Here is a 13,839-nt window from a genome sequence, read left to right as displayed (position 1 = left end):
TGCTAGAAGTCCATTTATGTAAAGTGGAAGTCACATGTACAGAGGTAAGGAAAATTATACACAGTAAGCAGTATTACATGTATCTTCCATTTAGAAAAGTATCTAAGAAGGTTTGTTTGAAATGCATAAAAGGAATCTCAGAGTTTTCTAATTCCTTTTACTGATGCTGTTGGAGTAGTGTTTTTTAGATGGATGTTCTGTTGTCTTTGCTTTGCATTCTTTCAGGGAAAAAAGTTGTTTGGCTTGCATGTTGTGATGATGACAGTAGTTTTCTTCATTTTACAGACACACAACATCTAGCAGCAATGCAAGAAGAAACATGGGTTTTGACTGAAATAACAATGAGAATACATAGAAGTTCACCCAGTAAGAAAATCAACTATTTTTTTTTTTTCTTTTTATACAGGAGATCAAGCAATAAAAAGAAACCTACACTCTTCTCAAGACACAGTGACAGCTATGTTAAAATATAGTAAAGTGAAATAGCTACATGTACTTTCCAGAATGTTTCTGAGTAATTCCAAGTAGGACACCTGAGCACAAGGTCAGTCTTTTTTTTTCCCCCCGCTCCATAGCTCTATTGAGAATATCAGGTAAGAAGTCAATATACAGCTGGGACATCACCAGCAGGATCTGGAGAACACAGAAGCTGATTTCTCATCACACTTCTTTTAAGCACATAGAGGGGATGGTATAAATAACATCACTGTTTAATCTACTAATTAAAATACATTCTTATGGTCAGCATGAACAGAGCAAAACAGAAATGCTTGCAACAGCAGAACTTGCAAAAAAAAGCCATTATTTTCCCTCCTATTTTTGACAAAATTTACCCCGAAACACATTTATATAACCTCTCATTTCAGGAGGCTGCTATTGCATATATGAAAGGATAGTTGTTTTGGTTAGTCTGAAACAACTTTATTAAATAGAATATTGTTCTGGACACTGCACTGTGCAGTCCCAGAATTCTTTCACTGCAGAACAATAGCACAGGTACCTAAGTAAGTCAACAGCTGCCTAAGGCTGTGGAAAGGGAAGCACCCTGCTCAGCAGCAGTTTAGCCAAAAATTAAATCCTTTTCCACACTCCTCACAACTGGAACTGATGTTGGGCCAGTTTCCCCTGGAGGCAGACTCTGCAGGAGATTATAGAGCCCAGGGGATAGAGGGAGCTCTGCTCGAGTCATGCAGACCACACCTGCACCGAGCCAGGCTGGAGGGTGCAGACATTTGGCTGATCCTCCAACCCCGTGCAGAAATCTGCTCTTTCAACATCACAGGAACCAAAGACATGAAAATCAATGTCAGAAAACCCTGTAATATCCATTTTCTAAATAACTACAGAGAAATGGAGTTCTTTCCCATGACTTTATTTCTCAAAAGACTGTGAAGTTTTATTTCATTCCTCCTTAACAGGTAACTTTGGTAAAGCTCTAATTTAGGTAATTTTCATTAAGGAGTATCTCTAACACACTCAAGTTACTTTTAGAGTTCCTCTCGAAGAAATTAAGCCTGTTAAATAAATTTCTTTAGATCTTTTACATAACTTCTTACTTTAACTCTTTTAAAGTGGAAACAGTGGCTTTCTGGGCCAGACCCAGAGCAGTGCTGCAGCTCCCAGCTGTCACTGCAGTTAGGAGTTGAGCAGCCCAATGCTTTGCCATCTCTAGGTCTGAAGACACAAATGCTTTATAAACTAAAGTTTCATTAGTCTCCAAATATGTTCAGTATTACACACCTAATCTGTGACATACAAACTGGATTTCAAAGTTGTTTGCCCTTTTATTAGTTTTCATCATCACCTGTGGAAAATGACTCTGAAATTTCCGATTGTTCACTAACTCTTTTGTTTAGGTAAGGTCAAATTGCACTCTACAGGAGGAAATTTAGCAGTCCCACCTGACCAACTATACCAAAAATAACATTTTCAAAGAAACCAGCCAACATTAAGAGAAAGCATTATGGAATATTCTCTTCAAAAATTTACAAAGCAACCATAATCCTTTAGTAAACAATTTTATATGCTACAGGTGCAGTAGTTTTCTTACTGTTAAGTGAAAAGCATTCATTATCTGGATAGAGAAGTGGTTTTTTCGAGGTGAGAGTTGAGAGTTTTAAGCAGAGGGACCTTGTGGTGACAAGGTGCCTAAGCCTGTTTGGCACACTACAGTGTGGGGTGTCCATGTGCATCCCTGTCCCAGGAGGGCTGGAAGGATGTGCAGCAGTGTGGGAGCAGCAGAAACTGCTGCCATTACCTGCAGAGTTTGGCTGAAGCGCTTCAGAGGAGTGGCTCGCACAGGAGGGATGAGGCTGGCCAGGGATGTGACTCTGGAAAGAGGCTTGACCCGTTTGTTACTGGGCTCCTGCAGCACAGGGAGGGAGGAGAGAAAGGAAAAAAAGTCACGGGAGTGACAGCATAATCAGATAAAGATTGCTAAAGCATTTGTAGCAAGAGTGTTTGCAAACCTGGTCTATAATTAGGGCAGTAAATAAACAAAAGCAGTTGCAAATGCTGACAGTGACAGATTGCTCTTGGCTGGTACATAACAGGTCCTGGAAACAGCTGAAAAATGAATGACGAAGAAGCTGGCATGGCCAGGAACAGGGGAAGGGAGGTAAAGAAAGAGAAAATAATTTGATTATTTTAACTCATTCTTAACAGACAAATTTTCAGCAGTGTTGTGCAGCTAATGCATGCTTTGATAATCTTCTCACTAAAAGGAATACTCTCAAATATAAACTATTCCAGTTTTGCCCTTGCTTCTGGCACTGTCAGCATGTGAGTCTATTCAGGTAAATGAATTTTCTTCCAGAATATATAATTTAGACAGAAATTTCTAACTCTTATTGTCTTTGAATGCATGTTCTTATGAAAATACATATACAGGCAAACACAATAATATGCTTACATACACTTATTTTTTGCATAAAAGATAAAGAAAAAATAAACAAAATCTACCATAAACACTCAATTGAATGTTCTTTTCATATATATTTTAACAGTACAACAGCACTCAAAGGAATGCATAACCAAAATAATATGCCAATCATCCTGTAGATATGTATTTTTTTAAAATTAACAGAAATCGTAACACAGAAAAAAGTGATACATAAAAATAGAACAGTTACCCTTGGCTTCCTAACCTCCATCTGACATTTAATGGATCTCGAACAGCACATGCAAAAGGCAAGAGAAAAAGAGCCAAACCTTCCAAGTGAAGTTAAAAACCCCATCCAACACCATATTTCAAGGACATCCTAAAGCAGTTCATCTTTCTTTTGCAGCCATGCTTATAAAGTTTGTGTAGGTTTGCTATGCCTCCAATTGTCTGTACATAGCTTTAAGAAAATGAAGCATGCCTATTATCCTTTTCTTCAGAAATATAAATCCTTCTGGAAACAATGCAGATTTGTAATCCTTCTTGATACCAAATAATAATAAATCTCAGTGGCGATGATCACCATCCGTATTAGTGGCAAGAAAAATTCTCTTCCATTAGTGCAGCAACAGAGGAAAGGTGAGAAGCAGCTACATATTTAATTTACTTCTCAGCAGGCAGACCTTGAAATCCATACAAGCCAGCCGATATGAGCGACAGTGTTTAACCCTCTAGCAAAAATAATGTATGCCATCACACATGACACCTGGCAGTAAAGAACTGCAGCAGTCTAAAGCAAGTTAAATCCTTATCTTCATCACTGCACTGTTATTCATAACCCCTCCTTTTCAGCAACCATGCCTTTGAGGCAGGTTTCAGAAGGAGCATTTTTTACGTCATTGCAGCACCACTCACATACCTCTCTCCAGCAGCAGCATCCCACCCCCTCCCCCACTCCCCCAGAAAGAGGGAAAATCTTAGAGAAGAACTGCACTGGAATCTCTAACTGGGGCCACAAGCATGAGCTGTTTCTGGTTTCTGATTACTGCGAGTGCTGGTGCCCAGGGCACAGCCCACGGCAGGGCCATGCTCAGGAATGGTGCTGCACTGCAGTGCAAGGACACGGAGCCACGGCCGGGCAGGCAGGGCCATGCCAGCAGCACAGCTTGTGCCAGCAGCACAGCTTGTGCCAGCAGCTCTGCCTCAGCAGCACAGGGCACAGGCATCAGTACCCCAGCCCAAAAGCAAAACCTGGAAATGAACATTGCATGGACTTTCCAGGAGATAGGGAGAGGAAGATCAGGTTATGCTCTATCCCTTCTGGTATCCATTGCCCCCATCCATTTCAATGAGGAAAGTGCTAAGGCAGTATAATTTTTACTATATTCATGTTGCAGAACCTCACTGAAAACAGAAACTGATTTTCAAGATGAACTCCAAGCAGAGTTTCAGCCAGCACCAAACATCATCAGGATCTTCTGCAACCTCTTGCTGTGAGCCACTAGATGCCAGCTGTTCTCCCAGCAGCAAAAAAACCAGGTGAGATAACTGCAGTCCTGCCCTTCTGTGTCAGCCCCCTTGAATTCCTCATGCAATCTACCATGTTCTGATTTCACATGGAAAATTCTGACCAGAAAGAATTCAGGACAGTTAAATATGCAGTCCAAATTTAAAATTCAATTTTATGGTAAGACATCAGTGTTATTATACTTTAGATAACTTCAGAAGCCTGAGACTTTATACCTTTACCAATGAGTTCTGAAAGAAAATCTTATTAATCATAAGTTCTTAAGTATGAGAAAAGTTTTTCTGAATACTCCTAACATTATTTTCTCCTTCATTAGAAACTGAGTGGTAGGTTAAGATACCAAACTGGAAGTGAAAACTCATCAAATCTTACTGTTCCAGGTGTCATTTTATTCAGAGAAGTCTCACAACAAAAGCCATCAGCACTGAGTCACCCTTTGTACTGTAGAAAAATGGAGTTTGTACAGATAAGGCTTTGACTGTGCAATGAAAATGCAGCACTACCAGAGCAATTCTAAAACTGTCAGATAGTAATACTGAAACAGCTGCACATTTGATCACAGGATTTCTGCCGTACTGTGTACATCCATTCTGCATCTGCCTCCCCCTTCATCAGCACCCTCATTCTCAAGCTGTGTCACCTCTCCTAACCAGCATTGTAGAGAAGCGGAACAAACTACTGAGGTCAACAATCTTGACAGGGTAAAATTCCACAGTCAAAGGCAAGTTCTGAACAGGTGGGTGTTTTCCTCACCAAGGCCTGTGTTTGCCACAGCCAACAAAAAATGAAAGAGGAGACTGCATGAACTCTTCTGCTTTACCCACAGATACTGACCAGGATCTGCGCTTATACATTAGTCCAATATGTTCATTATTTCACTAATTTGTCTCTGAAAATTCTCAAATTTTCCAGTTAACCAAAAGTCCCACAACCATAAAATCCTTTGGGCTATGAATGTTCAAGTGTGTCTGCCGAGCACGAGGAGTCTCCAGTGAGGTCACACTACACTGGCAGAATGAAGGTCAGACTCCAGGCCTGTTCTCCCTCCTGCCCTCCCTCCTGCCCTCCCTCCTGCCCTCACTCCTGCTCTCCTCCTGCTCTCACTCCTGCCCTCACTCCTGCTCTCACTCCTGCCCTCACTCCTGCTCTCACTCCTGCTCTCCTCCTGCCCTCACTCCTGCTCTCCTCCTGCTCTCCTCCTGCCCTCACTCCTGCTCTCACTCCTGCTCTCCTCCTGCCCTCACTCCTGCTCTCACTCCTGCCCTCACTCCTGCTCTCACTCCTGCCCTCACTCCTGCTCTCCTCCTGCCCTCACTCCTGCTCTCACTCCTGCCCTCACTCCTGCTCTCACTCCTGCCCTCACTCCTGCCCTCCTCCTGCCCTCACTCCTGCCCTCACTCCTGCTCTCCTCCTGCCCTCACTCCTGCTCTCACTCCTGCCCTCACTCCTGCTCTCACTCCTGCTCTCACTCCTGCCCTCCCTCCTGCCCTCACTCCTGCCCTCCTCCTACCCTCACTCCTGTCCTCACTCCTGCCCTCACTCCTGCTCTCACTCCTGCTCTCACTCCTGCCCTCCCTCCTGCCCTCACTCCTGCTCTCCTCCTGCCCTCACTCCTGCCCTCACTCCTGCCCTCACTCCTGCTCTCACTCCTGCCCTCACTCCTGCCCTCACTCCTGCCCTCACTCCTGCTCTCCTCCTGCCCTCACTCCTGCTCTCACTCCTGCCCTCACTCCTGCCCTCACTCCTGCCCTCACTCCTGCCCTCCTCCTGCCCTCACTCCTGCCCTCACTCCTGCTCTCCTCCTGCCCTCCCCCATCACAGCTCAGGGAACTTAGAGGGGATTGAGAGAGGATTTAGAAGTTGGATCCATTTGCAAGAACCATCACCTGTCCAGACTGGGAACCAGGCCAAGCTATAACAAAAAATTCAGGAGTTACCATGTGCTGCCTGCCTTTTAAAGCCATTATGATTGGTATTCAAAAAGAAGGGGGAAAAAAAGGAAAAAAAACCCTAAACAACAACAAAAAAAACCCCTTATTTCAGAATTTTGAAATTATTGCATGTTAGACTGTACTTTCAGAGTTATGAAGGCTTGCTAAAGCAATACAGGAAGTAAGTTAAAAAAAAACAAAAAACAACAGACTACAGTTTGGCAGAGTTTCCAAAATGTGGAGCTGGTATATGTGAACAAGTAACATTAATCTGACAGGACTTTAAATTTGATATAAGGCTAAATAAAGCTGAGGGAAACATGAGTGCAGGAACTTCAAAGGCTGAACAGTCAAGTGAAGTCAAATTAATACCTGACTAGGCAAGAACAATGAGCAGATGGCTGTTGGAGGGAGCTGTAAATTTGAACTCAAGATTACTTTGATAACATTTGAATTTAGAGGGAAAAAAAATTAAGCTGCAAGTACCATGAATACATGAAGCCTCAGAAAGAATTTGAAACTCTGAACAAAGTGATAAAAGAGGCAAATCCATGTCCAAAATATGGATGGTTCTGAAAACCAGACAATGGGCATTTCAAACACCTACTACATCTTTCTGAGTACATTTTTCTAATATACTTTTCTGGAGAATTCGTAGGAAGAAAGACTAATCACCATAGCATAATCAGTGATTATGACCAATTTAAGATGAGAAGCTATCAGACAAGAAGTTTCAAAGATGCCATGCCTCTATTTAGGCATGAAGGACACAAGGTTTCCAATTGCTTTTTCATTCTAATTTACTCTTTACCTGTAGTACAATTCTATCTCCAGGATCTTCTATATATTAAACCCTAACCCAATGGTTTAGACTACTCAGTAAGCAAGGAAAGCTGTATCTTTTAATGTATAACTCTCAAAAAATGACCCTTCTGCTGTGGGACAGCAGGAAAACACAGCATTCAGCTCCAAATACAGCATCACTGGGAAGCTACACTCAGAAGACTACCAGCTGCTAGCCCCCCTCTTAGTAAAATTTAAGTCTTTTTGCTTGGCAGAACTGAGTGACACCTTGCTGTAAACTGTGTAAACTGTGATATAGCCTTTTCAAAGTGACAACATCCTGACAAAAAGGTAACTTTTGTATCACCATTTTGGGTGTGATGCACAGACCCAACCACAGATTACCATTAAAAGCCTGAATCTTAGCACACAGCGCCGGCTCCCGGGGCAAGGTGAGCATTCAAACAGCTAAGGAAGTGTGTTAAAGCAGAAGATCCCGTGAAGAATTAGGCACTTACATTAGCTCAGTTCGTGCTATTAGCGAAACTGGCACTTAATAATTGCTTGTATTGTATCCAAGGACACACTACGCATATGAAAGCTTCTAGAAGGTTATTAAGGGGAAGAAGACAATACTTCCTGCTCTTCATCAGCAAAATAAAAAAAAAAAAAAACAAACAACTCTTTTACTAGACTATATAAAGATTGAAACCTTCCCAAAGTTCAAAGCAGAGTCAGTTAAACCCATTTAACTGTATCAATCAGGTTTTGATACATTATCACTCAAGACCACCCACACTGTAATTATCACACTTTGGTGGATAAATTACTCTAGCAAAAGACTGCTTTTCATTTCCTAACAAACAGAAAGCTAGGAAACAAAAAGAATGAGGCCAGATTCCCTCCATATTGCCCTAAGAACATCAGAACCAATGACCTGGATAACACATGCTGAATAGTAGTCTAGGTGCCATATAAAAGATCTGCACTTGCTCCAGTACCTCACTTCGAAATTCTTCCACTCTGTGCCCCTGAAGCGCTTAGCCACTGATTTCCTGCCAGTGAAGAACAAATTATATTCACTGCTGCTATGATTGTTTTTCCACCTGACTCTCCCATCTCTTATCAGCAACTTCAACAGCAGTCTCCATGTTGGAGGACTGGTGCTGAATCCGACAAACAAGGGAAAATGTTTCCCTGAGGGGCCATTATTCTTGTGTCTGCTGCACTACTGTGACCAGGATATTGTGTTGATTTTTCTGATTGTATTTAAAACCAACTCAACAAAAGGAACTCACAGAGGTTTTTACCCAGCCCAGAAAATAAGTTCTATGTGAAAACTGGTACAGAAATGATGTTTGCATGATGTTAGAATAGTAGAATTTATCCTGTTCATATTAACCTTCAAAGGCCAACTGACCTTCTCTCAACCCACAAACAAAGTGGCTGAAATTGCCAATACCTTTAAAAATCTCAACTTATTGGACTTCAGCAAATTCTGAGACATTTACAGCAGTAATTCTGGATTTAAGGTAGCTACCTTGTTTAACATTCTATTAAAAAGACGCTGGTTACCATTTTTCGTTTTTTGATGTGAATCAAGACAAACAGATATCCAATGCATTCATTCTGTACTATGGGAGCATTCATTAGGGAAAAATGTCTCAACTTAAATTAGTCTCAAGAGTGTTAAAGTGTAAGAAATAGAAGACACTATAAATTGAAACAGTACAGTAACCTTTGTTTCAAATCTAATTCACAAGCAGTGCCAGTAAACTCAAACAGAAACACTCTGTTTCAGATTTCATGTAACTGGCTTAAAGGTTTCCATACTTTAAAGGTTATTAGTTTTTAGTCAACTTTATAAGGGTAAGTCAACATTTGTCATGGCAGGAAGCCCAACAATATTATTTTTGTTAGTCTGCTACTAGTTAAATTGGCCTCAGATTAAACAGCTCTAATAAATGCCCCCAAAACTTGGGAGTTTAATAAAAAAAACCAAAATGCATTCAAGCTCTGTTCCACAGGATGTTATCAGTATTTAACCTTCAGCAGGATAAAAAACAAAACAAAAAAGGTTAAAATAGAAAAAACAACCTATGTTATAACAGTCCTTAACACAGCAAACACTTAAACCTAAAAATAAATTAAACCAAACATCTCAAGCTTTATGTACCTTCAGAGCAAAGCAAGTCTAAAACCAGAACAACATTCTCAATTGATTTTGGCAGTAAAAAAAATGGGGTTTTACACTGAAACAGCAGAGAATTTGCCTTTTCTTCATAGTATCTTAGAAAGATTCTGACTGGAAAATTATAGAACATTGCTTCTTCTAGAAGTGAGGTATATGGTCAAGAAAAACAAAGTAGGTGACTCTAAAGCAATTTTAAGTATAGTTCAGTGCTGTACAAAGTTAATTAAATCATCCACATGAATCCATACTAAAACCTGGGAGAGGCATCCCAGTACTAAAACTGCCAGCATCTCAAGGACAATTTGTTAAGGAGAATTTATCATTATTTATTAATTCTAGTAAATTGACACAAAGGCAACTTGAACATACAATAAAGTGTGTGCATTGGTGATGAAATTTTCCTTGAAATCCATAAGGTCCCACACACCACCTGCACTCCCTGATGGTAGGAGGAAGAGGTTTGTTATTGCTCCTCTGTCAGTCTCCTCAAAACCAGCATACAAACAAAGGAAAATTCAGAGACATTTTGTTTTAATCACAGCATTACAAAGAAGAGAACATGAAATGATAGCTGGGGTACAATGAAGAGCCATTTAGGGAAGTGGTGAAATATTCCTGGTCAAAGACAAGAGTGAAGTTTGCATTATGTTATCCCACGATGTGTTAATCAAAGATCGGCTCCTGCTGCACACAGGCTGCCCTTGTTGGTCACCACCCTCAGGATCTCAGATTTTATCTGCCACAGGCAGGACAGAACCACTCAAGTGGCATCAGAATAAGGACAAGTTGCATCCAGAAACCTTGACTGATCATTCATTTGTCTGCAATACCCAGAAATCAATATATCTATCAGGAATTAGGAAATGAAGGCAAATTAACAGAAAAAAACCTCACACTGAGGTGAATGAACACAAGCAACAGAAACCCTGAAAAACCCAGACAACTGATGCAGAGTTGATAAAATTCTGCATTTCCTCTCATTAGAAGCTGCTTGTACAGACAACCTAAGAATGGCTTTTTCCATTCTGGAACTGACTGGATATTAACCTGGACTGCCAATTAACGAGCAGATATCATACAGTGATTTACTGAATGGAAAAATAAAGACAAGCTGTTTGTTTCACACTGCCATTAAGCAGAAGAGACCAGTAATTCTAAGTGCAGGGGTTTGACACATTTCCAGCTACACAGCACATGAACTTACCTGAAATATGTCTAAACTGCAACTAGCTAATATTTCATTAAAATGAAATACATATATTTAGGAAGATCAAAGAAAATTCATGACTTGGAGGTTATCTCAGAATCTTTTGGCCCCTCTCCCTCTGGCTCCACGCCTGGTTCTCCTGTTAATGTTGTGCCATGGCCTAGAGGCTGGTGGGTTCCCCTTCATATTCCCCATCCTGCACTCCCCACACCAAATATACTCAGTCCTGAGCACCAGGCAGCCCAGAGCTCCTGCACACCGGGGCTGGGAGGATGGCAGGAGACAACAAAAGACAGGCTGCAAACAGCCCTGACTCGGAGGCTAAGATTCTGCACTGTGAGAGCTGTAAGCAGACATACAACATACTGGAGATGCAAAGGAATTCTATGCCCCGATTGTCATTTTCAGAGCCTAAATCCAGGTACTGTGTTGGATCCTATATAGCAGAAGAGAGCATCCTTATTCTGAGGAATTCGGGAGCTCCTTCCCATGACTTCACATTTACACCTTTAAACCTCAATCTGTGGCTATGAATGCTCATTCTCGACTGCTGCCCACCCAGTGTGGGTGCTGGCTTTAGAAGGGGTCACAAGGGAGTTGCTTTAACCAGTGAAACACAGAAAATTGTGTTTCTCACTGGGAAAGGTGTGAGGCATTTTATAACTTAATTTCACTAATTGTTTCTATTTTTGAATTATAAAAAAGTTGGGAAGAACCCAACATCTCTGTACAGTTCACACCTAGAATTGTAGTAAAGGATTTTGTGTGGGGCATGTAATGATGCAAGTAAAGACCTTATAGTGCTTGCCATATTAAGTCAGGTACTGCAATGTTTTGCTGCCCTTAAACTGCATTTTAAAAGAACTATGATAACTGGACTTGGGCTAGAACAACAGCTTTTTTATCAGAATCCAGATTTTTGTGTTTACATATTTTTTGGAAATTTCATTTGTCATTGTTATATGACTGTGCAACTTTCCACAGAGTTTACGCCAAGGGAGCTGGCATAGCTTAAAGAAAGATCCGGAAGCAGAAAACATCACTTCTCTTTTCTGCCACTGACTTGTTCCTCAAAACATCTATATAGCAGAATTCTGTTCTAATCCCAACATTTATGCAGAATTAGAGCTACTAAAAAGAATCAACCAACTTGGCATGTTAATAACTAGAATGAAACTCGCGTTTGCAAAGGCAGAAACGCCAGCCCGGACACGGGAGCGCTCTCCTGCAGTAACACGCAGCTGTGGTAGAAGGCGCCCAACAGCTTTAAATCCCCTTGTAAATACTAAAAGCTGAAAGAACAACTTAATGTTAGAGCTTAAGGATTTTTTTTCCCCGCAGAGATTTGAAAGAAACAGGCTGCAATACACCAGTCCTTATAATGTCTTTCTCAAAGAGCAGCTTTTATTTCTTCTTTCTTAATCGATTTTTTGGAGTTGTGGGTGGTCTTACCCTCCTAAGATGGGATGTTTAAAAGTTTCTTTTTCAGAACTCTGGAATCCCATCCTATGCACAGAAAACATAAGGGTGCATTTTCTCATTCGTATAAAACACAAACTGTTTGCACGTTGTAATTTTGATTGATTACATCTGTTACTCAATACTTCCTCATGCTCCTGGCTTTCATTGAGTATTTTTCTTTGGAATTTGATTCTAATCAAGCTGCTCTTCCTAACTGTAACAGAGCAACACTCCCAACTCTTCAGATCTGACAATTCTATGAATTCACAAAACATCCCTTCATGCAGTAAAGGCTAAACCCATGTTTCTTTAATATTATCATCAATATAATAAGTACCCTTGTGAAAAGCATTTAATACCTAACAGCTTCTGTTTTCCATAGATGCATACACACACACTGAGGGTGTTATTTTTCAACAACATGTAGCTGAAAAGAATTCCATTTCCCTTAACCTCAATAATTACATCTCTTTATGCAAAAGTACACTGAAAAGCAAGAGTGCAGCATCATCTCAGTTCTTAGCTTAAGTATCATGATTAAATAAGGTCACTGGGCTTATGTTCCTTTTACTTGAGACCTATTCAAGTGGGGAGGTAATTAATCTTGGATGGAGATGTATTAAATGAAACCAACTTAATAAACTCCCTTCAAGTTACTCAGTAAACAAGATTAATAAAGAATTATATATTTAAATAATAAAAACTTTCAGATAAATCTTCCTTCCTCCAGCACAGTCAGAATTCTTAATGTCACTGGTTTTTTTCCCTAAACACAAAACAACATTAACCTAAAGTATCAAATATTTAAGTTTTTCCCAAACTGCTGAATTTGAATAAGATTTTTAATGTCACTTTAAAGGCTTCCATGCTTTTTAACAAACAAAGCAGTCAATCTGCTGATAGGGCAGGATTTTCAGTTAACTGTACATCAGATTAATTTTTTGTTTATCGTGATGAGGAAAAGACAATTAATGTAAATGGCGTCTTAAAGTTAATGCTCTAAGAATCATTTTACTGATTCCAGTTCCTACGTAAGTTTAACAATTTGTAAGTAACGCTTAGTCCTGGGATAAAACACAACTAAATCTCTTTAAGCTACTTAGGTAAAACAGGTACGCCTCAATCGGCTATTTTAAAGATTAATTTTCCTAAAGTGACAGATGACAAAAAAATGTAGATTCTGTTTCTTGCTTTATTCCAACAGAAAGGTGAATACCCAGAGAAGGCAGTAAAGGATGCCTAAACAAAACGGGTATCTATACACTGCAGCCTGTTCTCAAAGCACCTTACTTTTCCCCAAAGCAATACAGGTCACACAGCGAAGAAAAATAAAGTTGCAACCGTGTCGGCAGTACCTCGGTCTCTTTAGCTGCGCCGGTCACCGTCTGCGCTTCCAAGGCGAAATTCGCCCTCTTGGCGGACAGGTAGAAGGGATAATCCTTGGCCACCATGGTGGCTGCGGGGGCGGCGGTCTCGGGGCTCGGCGCTGGCTCAGTGCGAGCAGCGGGCGGGAGGCGCCGGCCGTGCCCGGCCCCCGGCAGCGCTGTGGCCGAGCTGCGCCCCGGCCCGCGGCTCGGAGCGCACCGACACCGCAGCCGTCCGCCAACAACTGCGGCAGCGCCGGAGCCACAGCCAGAGACGGAGACGGAGACGGAGACGGAGCCGGAGCCTGGGCGGGCCGGGAGGGGCGGGGTCCGAGCCCCCCACACCCTCGGCTCCACCGCCCCGGGGCCGGCCCGCGGTCGCCGCCGGCGGAACGAGCGCCTCCGGCCCCGCTGCGCGATCCCCTTCTCGCTCCCGCAGCACTAACAGCGCACGGACACGGGCACACGTGAACCGCGAGCTTCCCGCGGC

At 41.6% G+C, this 13,839-nt stretch overlaps 1 protein-coding gene across 3 annotated transcripts in view; it reads right to left on the bottom strand.

Moving 5' to 3' along the window:
* The window catches only part of ARHGEF3 (Rho guanine nucleotide exchange factor 3), a 93,573-nt gene that overhangs the window by 9,348 nt on the left and 70,386 nt on the right, over positions 1 to 13,839 (bottom strand). For 2 of the 3 annotated variants that reach the window (XM_062500591.1, XM_062500592.1), the window contains exons 1-2: positions 13,341 to 13,436; positions 2,258 to 2,365 (exon numbers count right to left, since the gene is read on the bottom strand). In XM_062500591.1, the coding sequence (XP_062356575.1) occupies positions 2,258 to 2,365; positions 13,341 to 13,436 (204 nt within the window). Of the gene's footprint in view, positions 1 to 2,257; positions 2,366 to 13,340; positions 13,437 to 13,839 lie in introns of those variants that run through there. The other variant, XM_062500590.1, reaches the window with a different exon arrangement.

This window comes from Cinclus cinclus, chromosome 12 (assembly GCF_963662255.1).
Source record: "Cinclus cinclus chromosome 12, bCinCin1.1, whole genome shotgun sequence".
NCBI classification, from domain to species: domain Eukaryota; kingdom Metazoa; phylum Chordata; class Aves; order Passeriformes; family Cinclidae; genus Cinclus; species Cinclus cinclus.
This window is presented reverse-complemented; position numbering and strand designations above follow the sequence as displayed.